At 44.3% G+C, this 12387-nt stretch overlaps 1 protein-coding gene across 5 annotated transcripts in view; it reads left to right on the forward strand.

The window, feature by feature from the left end:
* Positions 1-12387, forward strand: part of LOC148019985 (RING-finger, DEAD-like helicase, PHD and SNF2 domain-containing protein) — a 129885-nt gene that overhangs the window by 61465 nt on the left and 56033 nt on the right. For all 5 annotated transcript variants that reach the window (XM_087700229.1, XM_087700225.1, XM_087700227.1 and 2 more), the window contains 5 exons: positions 4803-5058; positions 5232-5624; positions 6036-6584; positions 6674-6864; positions 7162-7378. In XM_087700229.1, the coding sequence (XP_087556355.1) occupies positions 4803-5058; positions 5232-5624; positions 6036-6584; positions 6674-6864; positions 7162-7378 (1606 nt within the window). The remainder of the gene's footprint in view (positions 1-4802; positions 5059-5231; positions 5625-6035; positions 6585-6673; positions 6865-7161; positions 7379-12387) is intronic.

Genomic DNA, 12387 nt, shown 5'->3' on the forward strand with positions numbered 1-12387 from the left:
CGTACACGCGCAGGAAAGACGTCCTCACCTCACAGCAGGCTGTGCGTACTATGGCCCCGTCCGCCCCCCGTAATCCGTCTTCAAGGAAAGTCTATTCAGAGGGCCCCAAGGGCCCACCTGCTAAGCTGGCGTTTGATGCAAAAGGTAATGTGATTACACCTTGGGATAGGCGTTATCCCCGCCCTACTCCCAAGGCAGTGGATTTCCCTTCTACCTCTAAAGCAGGTCGCCCGAATTCGTTTGCAGTATTGGCTGATTTTCTGGATGAGGGTGTCCTGGATGCCCTCGTGGAAAAGGTGCAATCGAGGCAACAGGCGCCTCATTCCTGACTTCCTTTTTTGAAAATATATGAAGATTGCCACGTGGAATGTGCGAGGCATTTGCTCTCGCCATAAGCAACATACCATGTGGTCTGTCTTGCATGAGAAGCAGTGGGATGTATTGTGTGCAGTGGAGCACAAAAGTCACGGTGAGGCAGGAAAAGTTGTGGATTGTCATGGATTCCGTCTGTTTTATGCAGGGACACATGCTAAGCACTATTCGGGCGTGCTGATGATTGTCCATGAGAAATACCAGCCTGTTCTTGTTAAAAATGATGTGCAGGGCCGCTTTCTGGTAATCGAAGTCTTATTTGAAGGAGAGATTTTATGGTTGCTGGGACTCTATGCTCCCAATGATCCCGCATCCCGACGGGATCTATGGTCGACTTTGCAGGGCTCCATGGCACTTGGCCGCAGGGGGTTTTTGATGGGAGATTTCAATATGTGTGTTGACTCTTCTCAGTCCACCTCAGGGCATTCGGTAATGGATACGCCAGAAAGCCGGGTGTGGAACTCCTTTGCTTTGCACGTACTTAAGCAAGATCTTTGGTCGTGGCTTCACCCTTCTGTTTCAGGTTTTACTTTTCATTCCGCACAATATGCAACCACTTGGTCGCGGTTGGACAGAATGTATATCATGCAGGGGGATGATTTTCTTCCCGAGATGCTGGAGATGAAGGTCTTGCAGCAATATGCGTTGTCGGATCATTTCCCCCTCCAGCTTGAGATGCGGGCACAATCTATTGCACCTTTTATGCTGTTGCTGGATAAGCTCCCTTTACGCTTCAACTCCTCTTATTTGAAGCATCCAATTTTTCAGGGTTATATGCAGCAGTTGATTGAGAGGTTCTTATTGGACTTCGCCTCTGAGGGCTTGGCTTCGTTTGCACGCCTGCTCTCTAATGTGCAGCGGGTTGCTCGGCAGTATGGGATTCATAATGCCTCTCTTTGTCGCCGACGTCGACATGCAGCAGAGGACTTATTGGCCTTGGTCCGTTCCTTGCTCCTGGACTCCCCAGATGATGATTTTCTGTTGTCACTGGAGCGGCGTTTGGCCCATCTTATTCAAGTATTTAGCTTGAAATCTTATCAGCAGGCCAAGCTGCATAACTTGACTGACACATTGCAAGATAGTGCCTGCCAGTCTCATAAGTTCTTTCGCGCCTTGCATGCTTCTCCGGCTCGCGAAAATATGACTCGACTCCAGGATTCGGAAGGTCGCATGGTCACTGATCCGCAGACCATTATCAATATGTGCAGAAATTATTTTATGGATCTTTTTGGTTCTTCTTCCTTGCCGTCTAGCCAGGTTACGCATGCACGCTCGGTCTTCTATCATCTGGTCCACCAGCAGGTTCCATTTGATATGCAAGCCACTTTGGAGGCGGATATTTGCGAAGAGGAGGTTATGGATGCTTTGTTGCACCTGCCTAAGGATAAAAGTCCTGGTTGGGATGGTCTCACTAATGAATTTTTTGAGCACTCGGCCACGCAGTTGGTAAAGCCATTGGTGGTCATGTTTCAGCAGGTTTGGGAAACAGGGGTCATGCCTTCTTCATGGAAAGAAGGCCTTATCAAACTGATTCCCAAGGTCCCTTCGCCGTCAAAGCTGCAACACTGGAGACCAATTTCCTTGATGGGCGCGATGTATAAAATCTTTTCCAAAGTGCTGGCAAATCGGCTTCACAAGCACCTTCCAGCTATTGTGCACCCTCTCCAATATGGTTTCATTAAGGGCCGCAACATTTTGCATAATATCTTAAATGTGCAAATGGCTATTGACTATGCGCGGCACTCCAATCAGCAAGTGGTCTTGATTCAATTGGACCTGGAAAAGGCGTTTGACTGTGTGGACTGGTCTTTCCTTGCAGATCTTATGTCTGCTATGGGCTTTGGTATCCGGATGTCCCGATTGATCTACACCATTAGTACTGAGGCTTCTTCAAGAGTTATGCTTAATGGTGGGGTTACAGAGCCATTTGTCCTTGCACGCTCGGTCAGACAGGGTTTCCCTTTGAGTCCTCTTTTCTTTGCCTTGGCGACTCACCCGGTCCTTTCAATGTTATCCTCCATGGCGGCTTCTGCCCAGCTGGCAGGGTTATCTCTTCCTTTGGGGCAGCACTTCATTAGCCAATCTTTGGCTGATGACTCCTTTATGATTTTGCAGGCGGACAGGGATAACATTCGCAAGGCATTAGATGTTTGGACACTCTTTGGTCAAGCCTCTGGTCTTCGCATCAATGCCTTTAAGTCAGCCATTCTTAGTTGCACGGAGCCTGATTTACAGTCATTAGGCTGACAGGGCCAGGTGGTTTCCCGTGGCTCCATTGTCAGGCATCTTGGATACACATTGGGGGTGGATGTACGGCCAAAGGACCTGCTGGAGTGGATTTCACAAAAACTGGCCGCGAAGTTTATGTATTGGAAGTCGCAAGCCTGGCCGTTCCATGTCCGCCTCAAAGTGGCTCAGACAATTATGCTACCAATGCTGACGTATTTCCTGCCATTACTGCCATGGACGCCCACTACTTTGAAGGCTCTCACTCATCCCATTCGTTTCATGCTATGGAAGAAAGATTCACTGCAGGCAGGCATTTCCTGGATTTCATGGTCACATGCATGTACCCCTAAGCGCATGGGTGGTGGAGCTATTTTGGATGCAGAAACTCATATGCTGGCTCTTCGTTGGTCTCTTTTTCGTGCCATGTGTGTGGATCATCACCCGTGGACCATCATAGCCCGTTATTTTCTTGAGGACAGCGGGCTCCGCCAGGGTAACACACGGCTTCAGGCCTCATGGTGGCATGTCCTTAATGCTGACTCTCGATTTTCCAGTCCCTCTTCCTCTTTGTTACTGCACTTGGTCGGCTCTTGGAAAGTGGTGCTCCAAAAGGCCCGTTGGCATCCAGTGGGGGACCGCTTGCATACTAACTCCTTTCAGCTGGAGTTGTTGGCAGTATCGAGATTACTTTCATGGGAAGACAAACATCAGCTCAGACCGAGATTTAACCGCATGGCCCGTTTGGGTGTGACTTCGATTGCGGATGCTACCCTTGCTACTCGCAATGTCCTCGCATCGTTTCGGACTGCTAGGAGACTTTTCAGGATCCCGCGCGGATACCGTGATTTATGGGGGAAGCTTTCGTCGGAACTTCAGGGTAGGCAACCCTTTCCTGCCCTGGCTATGGATCGCCCTTGGCAGGACTGGGACCTTGCAGGCCGGTTGAGTCTGGAAAAGGCCTCTACTAATCAGGTGTATCATCTTCTCATTAAAGATCACCAATGGCTGGGTGTGAAAGCTAATACTGTTTGGGGCCTGCGGAAATCACTGTCATGGTGGCAGGCAACGCTGATGGAGGGATGGCAGAATAAGGCACCTTTCAAATGCAAGGTCTTTCTGTGGCGGGTAATGATTGGTGGTCTTCCTCTTGCCTCGGCCCTTTCCAAGCGTCGAATCTTGAATGGCAATTGTTTCTTCTGCACCACTACGGCGGAATCGGCCCGACATCGTTTTCTTTCTTGCCCGCTCGCCAAGAATATCTGGTCACTCTTGTCGCAAATCTGGCGCGCAGTGGTGGGGTCCTCACTGACTCCTTTCGATTGGGTTTTTGTGCGCCCAAAGTATCCCACACCGCCACGTTACATATGAAGATCTTATTTCACTTTTTCAGATACTGGGGATGCTGGCACATTTGGACCACCCGAAATGCTTTTCTCTTTGATTCGGCCTCTAATGTACCGCGACATATTGCAAGGCTTAAAGGGCTCTTGCATTGGCAGCTAGATCTCATCAGGCACTCTGACTTGCTCCCTCGGGAGGATTTGCATTCCTGGCATTTGGCAATTGCCTCTGGGTCCTTGCCATGATTGGTGTAACCTTTTTAGTATACTAGTCCGGGGATTTCCCACACGTTGGCCTACGGCCCTCGTGTCTCTTGTACTCGTGTAATCATGTAATCTTGTACTTTTTTTCGTAATTAATATAATTACCTTTTACGAAAAAAAAAAAGAGAGGTGTGATCTATAAGCATAATTATAGTGATGGAGTGAAGATAAAAAGGGGCGGGGGGGGGGGGGGGGCAATAAATGAGCACAAGGATAAAGTTGTATTTACTCTTGACTATTTATTCAAGTGGTGTGGGAGGGAGGGGAAAATTGGGGTGGCGGAGCCCGGGCATATACATAAGTGCATTTACAGGGAGGGAAGTAAAGGGTGGGTGTGTGGTGAGAGATTAGGGGGAATCGATAAGCACAATTTTAAGTCCTTCCATATTAACTCCTGCCTATTCATCCAAGCATTATGCTACTTTGAGTGTATTTCAGGGGATAATAATATTAATGGCTTCTATTACTTTAGTTTGAAGGGAGCAGCCATGAGTGTTTCGGTTGGGGGCAAGGATAGATTTGTATAACTTGCAGTTTTTGCAGAAGTTTGATAAGTGCTAAAACTGTATAAATCTGATAAGGACCGAATAATGCCAGGTATCCAGTTGTGCCGACACCTTTGACACGATTGCATTGGTGGAGAGTGTGCTTGGATGAAGCACAAATGGTTGAAAACAATTCAGCGAGAGCTACAGAAATGGCGAGGCGCTTAAATGCTGAAATTCGATGGTGTATAACTGGGACACCTATCCAGCGAGGACTTGATGATCTTTATGGGCTGTTAAAGTTTTTGGGTGTGCAACCTTTCAGTGACTCCTTTTGGTGGTCAAAAGTTTTAAAGGATCCTTATGAGGTACAGGACTACCTTATTTGTTGTGTATTACTTTGGAGTTCTGAGTGTATGCTAGCTGTGTGTGTGTGTGTCCCCCACCACAACCCAATGCCCCCCCCCGCCCACCCACACACACACACCCACACACACACGTCCTCTCCCTCTCTGTCTCTAAGGTTGACATGTGGATGCAGGAAAACATTCCAGGAGCCATTCATTTTACACACCAATTGCTCAAAAAGATCATGTGGCGGTCATCGAAAGCTCACATTAGCCATGAGTTAGACTTGCCACCACAAGAACAATCACTTACCTGGTTGAACTTTTCCCCTGTGGAGGCTCATTTTTACAGGCGGCAGCACGATCGTTGTGCCAGAAAGGCAATTGAAATAATGGATGAAACACCTCGGACTAGGGAAAATCATCGACTGGAGTCATCTAATAACAGAGTCCTTACCCATTCAGAAGCTGTGAAAGTTATCCATCCTCTTCTCAGTCTGCGCCAAGCTTGTTGCCATCCTCAAGTGGGGAGTTCAGGATTACGCTCCTTGCAGAAGTCACCTATGACCATGGATGAAGTTCTGAAGGTTTCCCTCAGTGTCAAATAAACAAGTAGATTGCAAATGGATGTGCCTGTGAATGCACAACTAGCGTTTTGTTGCAGTTTTAGGAAAATATCTGCATCCTGCTGCACATTCAAAATTTGATGCTTCTTCTTAAACAATCTTACCACTTCATGATCCCTTGATATCACTTTCATGTAATCAGGGTTTATGCAAGTAGGTGTGAACTTTATGTCTATGTTCTGATGCTATTTAATATGTTCCATGAGCACTGGAGATTACTTTCACGTAACAAGTTGTATGCAAGTAGATGTGAATATGCAAGTAAAAGTGGACTCCATTAAGATTCTTGCTGCATATTTGATATGCATGTTCATCTAGAAGCCAGGTGTTGTGCAAATTGATACATTTTTCAACTATTTGGAATTACTGCAGGTACTACTGGATAAAGCAAAAACAGAAGGTGAAGAGGCTCAGCGAAGCTTGCTTGGGGCCTTGAATGGGCTTGCTGCACTGGCCATACTTGAACAAAATATTCCTCATGCAGTAAACATTTATCGTGAAGCTTTGTCACTGATGGAAGAGAATGCTGAAGATTTTGATGTGGATCCTCTGCAGAAACTTCATATTCTTCACAATCTGAATGAAGTTCTAAAATCATTAAATAGAGAGGATGTGGCAAGTAGCAATACTGATAACCAGTCAAAGAAGCGTGCAGCAGATAATACAGATGATGTATCAGAACTCCATGGAAGGAAAATCCAAAGGTTAGAGAGAGGTGATCCAATGTTTACGGATCATGCAGCTAATGAAAGAAATGTTGCTCTTCCTGAAGCTATTGCTCCACCTGTATGCAATGTTCCAAGAACATTACGGGATGGATTGCTAGAACAGCAATGTCGAGATATAAAGGGCAAGTATATGGCTCTTTATTATACAAAGTTATCTGCTGCCAGGCAAGACTACACAAGTATAAATAACCAGGTTGCTTATTATGTTAAGGCAGTACTTATAATGAACTTTCCATCTGAAGTGATGCTAGTTTTGTTCTTAACTCGTGGTATCACGGACAGGTTTGCACACTCCTAAAAGATATAGAAGAGATGCATGGAAGTGCTTGGTGGTTGGATGCGCTTGCTATTATTCAAAGTGGCAGCAGACAGGGGAAGGATATAGTGCGTAAAATCAAGGATACACTTTTGCAGAAGGATGCACTGGCTTTGTCTAGGCGAGGGCATGAAAATGCTTCAAGCCTAGCACTAAGGTGGCTTTTGGGAGGCTAATATGAGTTGTTTAATTGAACCACCTGTCAATCTCTCTCATTTGACAAACAATTTTTCTGAAATGAACTGTTCAATTGAATAATCTCCTAATCTCTGTCTTTCCATGAATAGAGTGTGATTTTGGGAAATACAATCCGTTCATCCTCCTTTTCTTTACAGTTGCCGATGTATAGCAGTTTTTCATGTGGATTTCAGTGAAATAATGCCAATGATTAAATACATTTTGCTTGATTCTTGTAATGAGATGACTATGCTAAGCCATACACTTCTTGTGACAGCTTTGGTGATGTAAGTGGCCTGAAGTACATAGTAAACAGAGAACTTGATGCCATAGCTCATCATCGTGAAAGGCTTATAGAGCGAATGTTGGAAATGGACAAATTGATGGATAATCCAAGTGCGAAGGATGTGGAGCAAGCTGTTAATTGCTCCACTTGTGATCACAATCAGAAAGGACCTTCGTGTGCTCATTGTGAAACGGACAAGACTTTTCAGGTGTATTTTTTGTGCATATGGAGTTTTTCAGAGAGAAGATAGTTGTTCTTTCAATAGTTCGTATGTCGAAACTTTATAATGATTGTCTATAGAGAAATAAATAAGAGAAAGCTCTATTAATACATCCTAGAGAAAATCTCCCTGAGGTAAAATACAGACTATGAAGAACCTTGTATAGAGTATGTCATAAATACAATGGTTGTGTGGACAACCAGTCTGGTAGGCTATAGTGCTAGACTATGTAAGGGGTGGTGTGAAAAAAAGTTCAAGTCCCAGGGCAAGAAGGCATCTCTCTTCCTCCTCCTCCTCCTCCTCTTAGAGCTACCCTGTATCCTATCCTATCTTTGGTGTAGTTTGTGAACGATCTCTATTCAGATCCTTGGAAGAGTCTCTGTTCTGGATACATCCTAAAGGTCTATAACATGGATGCACCTTGCTGTCCAGATGTACGAAGCCATAATGCTGGCAACCTGCTCCCATCTGTGACAATGTCCTTGGGTCCACTATTTCTGTGAGTAATCTGGAGTTGAATTTTACTCAGATGCCATCCAATAATGAGTAATCTGTGACAATGTCCTTGAGTCCACTATTTCTGTGAGTAATCTAGAGTGGAATTTTACTTGGGTGCCACCCAATAACAAGAAAAGAGAGGCTCCTCTGGACATCCTCATATATAGATGTTGGGCCTCTATCTATGACCCAAGCTATAGCCCCCAAATCACAACTATGTTCTTCGTTGTGTCATGAAAGATCATATTGAGGGGCTTTCTTACATATCTTTTCGGATCTAGGGCAATCCTATAGGCAGTGTATTTGTCTCTTCTCTTGCTTACCGCATCTCACATGTTCCAGTGGGTCCTGGCCATATTCTAGCCAAGTGCCAATTGATAAGCATATTTGAGCTAATATCCACATATTCCTAGGCCAAAGGCTATCATCCAGCCTACTCCAAAAGTCCGATTGGAAATGATTTGAGATGCCATGTCTGTGCCAATGAGAGGTGGTTTGCTGATTGTGCACTAATCGTGCTCATTTGAATCCTACTCCCTAGCCTAGTAGTGTAACCAAAAAAGAGCACAGGGAATGAGGTGAACCAATTCCTACCTTTGTAGGAGGCCCTCTCTTCTCCTCATGGCCTCCTTGAAGAAAGACTTGATCTCCATTCTTATAGGAGAGGAAGTGTTCCCTCTTAACATTTCTTATCAAGGTTGGGTTTGCTAAGGTTTCATTTCAAACCGACCGAGAGCTGTTCTAAATAGATACACACTTTTCTTTCATCTATTGAAGCTTCATAATGGATTCCAAGACAAGGAAGTTAGATGGAATGTCCTTCATACTTGGCAAGCCAAGATGAAGGGTTTTCTCATGAAGAAGCAGCTTTGACATGTTATATCTTCAGCTCAAAATCAACTAGAACAAGCTTCAACTAGTTCCTATGGAGTGTCTACAAGATCAAAACTCAAGCAGGAGGATCTTGACTATAAATTCCTGATTCCCGAGCAAAAGGAGAAGGATGAACAAGTACTTGGGATTATTGTAACTAGTCTTGTAGATGAAATTTTTTACCATGTAGATGGAGCAAAAAGTGCATATGAAGCTTGACACACTTTGGAAACCATATTTGGAATGAAAGATAAGCACTCTATTACAAGTTTGAAAATGATCTCCATGGACTAAAGATGGAAATTGGAGAATATGTAGCAACAATAGTTGATAGGTTGAAGAGTTTGAAGACCCAACTAGCAAATGTTGGAGAACAGTAAAAGATGCAATGGTAGTAGCCTTGAGTCTAAACACCATGACATGAGAATTTGACCGAAGAGTCAAAATACTCAAAGAAAAGTTATAGGGTTTTTTTTTTCCTCTCAACTTTGTTTGTATTGGTCCACATTGTATTTATCGGTTAGTCATTTCCAATGCATTAAAATGATGACTATGTTTATCTATAATCCTCCTTGATTTTAGATCTAACCATGTGCAAGAAGGATCCTCTAACATTTCTTATATGTAGGTTGGAGATGTGGATATTCTCTTTATTTTGAGAGAGAGAGAGAGAGAGAGAGAGAGAGAGAGAGAGAGAGAGAGATTTGGCGAGGGGTGGTTGGCATCACACTGCACCCCTTTGATTGGGTTTTGGGCCGGCCCAAATACCCTACTCCCGCACAGCCACATATGAAGCTCATGTATCACTTTCTTCGATACTGGGGCTGTTGGCATAACTGGACGATTCGGAATGCTTTTCTATTTGACTCCGCCCATAATGTTCAGCGGCATATTGTGAGGCTTAAGGGCCTCTTGTACTGGCAGTTAGATCTTCTCCATCGTTCTGATTTGCTCTCTACAGAGGATTTCCGTCCTTGGCATATGGCAATTTCCTCCGCATCCTTGCCATGAAATTGTAACTTGTAGTACTTAGCACCTCTTCACATGATGACTTGTATTGTCGTCATGTATCTTGTAATCCAGTAATCTTGTATTTTTTTCGTAATTAATACAATTACCCTTTACGAAAAAAAAAAAAAGAGAGAGAGAGAGATTCTAAGGCCAAGGGTTGCGAGAGCATGCCATATTCATGATGGTCGGGTTCCTATGCTCTATGACTCCATGCTGAGAGGGGGAGTTGGTAGAGGTGAGTTGGCAAGAGATACCATGCTCCTGTAGAAACTAGGAAAACTCATGGGAGGTGAACTCGCTACCACTCTCACTCCTCATGCATCTTCCATGATGACCAGTCTGATTATGAGCAAGCAACACCAAAGTAAAAGACTATGTTAATGTGTCAAACTAAAACTTGAGAAAGTACATCCACATGTATCTAGAATGATCATCCATTGTAAAAAAGTACTATGTGCCGTTCAAGGCAGCAGTGAGTGTGGGCCCATAAACATAAACATGAATCAATCTAAGAGGCACCTGGGCTTGATGTGTGGACTACTGAGGGAATGGGGTAAGGTGCCGCTTCTCGAGTTTACATGCTTTACATATATCTTAAGATAGATTCAGGCTTGGAAGGCCCTCAACCATAGGTTGACGGGACAACTCATAAAGAGAGTTGTATCTGAGATGTCCTAAGCAAAAATGCTAGAGACGCTTAGTGCTCGTAGGCTTATGTGTAGTGGCTAAAGCCTCGAAATGGTGGAACTTAAGAGTCCTTGGTTGTCAATTTTGGAAGGAAACTAGGTCATATGGTATAGGCTGCTAGCCTATGCCTCACCTCAAGCAATCACTAAACTAGTTAGAGAGTTTAGGACCTCGATTGTGGTTGCTATGAAGAAAACTGCTCGTCCCAATTGACAAACCCAATGCTGACTATCTCGGCTCAAGGGCTCGAGAGATGAAAATGTCCGAGATGGGGGTCATATGATGAGTAGCTCCATTGTCCACAATCCAAGGAATAGCTGAAGTACTTGGTTGTGATGAGTGGGCCTCTGCAGCAACCTCGTCAAGAGGCAACTCGCAAATGTGGACGAGACTCGTACCCTCAAATGTCTCCATGAAGATGATGTGGGCCTCTATAGACCAGTTAGACATGCCTTTTGGCATTGAGAACGATGTAGGCTATGATGGCTCATTGGTGGCACTATGGATTTGGCCTTGCCACTACTCCTATTGGGGGTTGCTACCACCTTGTCTCCCTTGCTTGGCATTACATGACTGATAGGTGGGGGTTTGAGTCTTAGCTTTTTGATAGCGTGCCTCTTGCCTTTGATTGATAGTTGTTGTCAAAGTGGCCGACAATGCTGACAATACCTATTCTTCTTAGGTACATTCTGCCACTCCGATTTAAGAGAGGATTGAGAGTTTTGGGGTCTTACTAGCTTGGTTTTGAGTTTGATTTTGTTTTTGTTTTTGATTTGAGTTTTAGTTTTGCTTGCCCTTCCCTTGCTGCCTCTTTTGAGAAGAAGTAATAAGAGCCCCCTTTGTGGAGGTCATACTATGAGATTGATCGAACAATTGAGTGTAATGCATAGCTGACACTCAAATTTATAGAATGTGGGTATAGCAGGTTGTGAGATCACTTGTTGCACAAAATTGAAATATTTCCACGAGAGCTTGTTAAGGAAGAATACCTGATCATTAGAGGACTTAGGAGCCCCCATGGTAGAGAACTTGGCGAGAAGTCGTCGATACCCAGCTAATTTGACTTTCAAGTCATCTTGGTCAATGATTTTAAAGTTTTGGAGCTCATTGTCAAGATTTATGTGACAGGTCTCTTGAGCCACATAGTCAAGTGTGTCAAACGCTTGATGCTAAGTCAAAAGGCTAAAGTTGAGAATGAAACTCAAGCAATAAGCCTTGCATCAGCTTGACAATAGCGGAGACATTGCTAGCTTTTCATGAGCAAACCACCTCGCATGGAATAAGTGCAGGATCAGGTTGGGGTGGTTAACAAATATGTCAATTCATGGCTGAGTCTGTGCATGCCAGAGAGGGTTGAGCACATTCTAGATATTTTAGGCATTTTTTATTTGTCATTTTGATGGTGTTTATGGCATTTAATGCTGGCCGACCAGCATTTAATGCTGGTTGACTCGACATCAATTATGGCATAGTTCTTTGTGCACAGTGTTCTTTTCTTTTTGTAGTGTTTCTCTCTCTCTTTCCTTTGTCTCTTGTGTTTAGTAGTCTATTATAACAGTTTTCCATGCTTCTATCACTGCATCCACTTTTGACATGGTATCAGATTGTAGGATCATTGTTCGTGTTGCTATTTTACACTGTCACAAGTCCGAGTTTTGACTTTTCGTCTGCTGATTTGACCTGTTTCTAACTGCTACGCCTGATTTGCAGCCTGTCCTACTAATTTGCGGCCTGTTCTGCTTCTATTTTCTCAGCGTTTTGCAGTCTGCCATCTGCGTTTACAGATTTCTAGGGTTGTTTCAGGGCTGGAGACCTGTTACTGATCCTTCCAAATCTGCGTTTTGGGGACAGCCAGCTGAGGTGACCTGTTTTCCTGCAAGTTGACTGCATTTAATGCAGCTATTGTCTACGTTTTCTTGATAAGCATC

Source organism: Lygodium microphyllum, chromosome 19 (assembly GCF_053477565.2).
Source record: "Lygodium microphyllum isolate KBCC chromosome 19, Lygodium_microphyllum_v1.1.10, whole genome shotgun sequence".
Classification (NCBI taxonomy): Eukaryota; Viridiplantae; Streptophyta; class Polypodiopsida; order Schizaeales; family Lygodiaceae; genus Lygodium; species Lygodium microphyllum.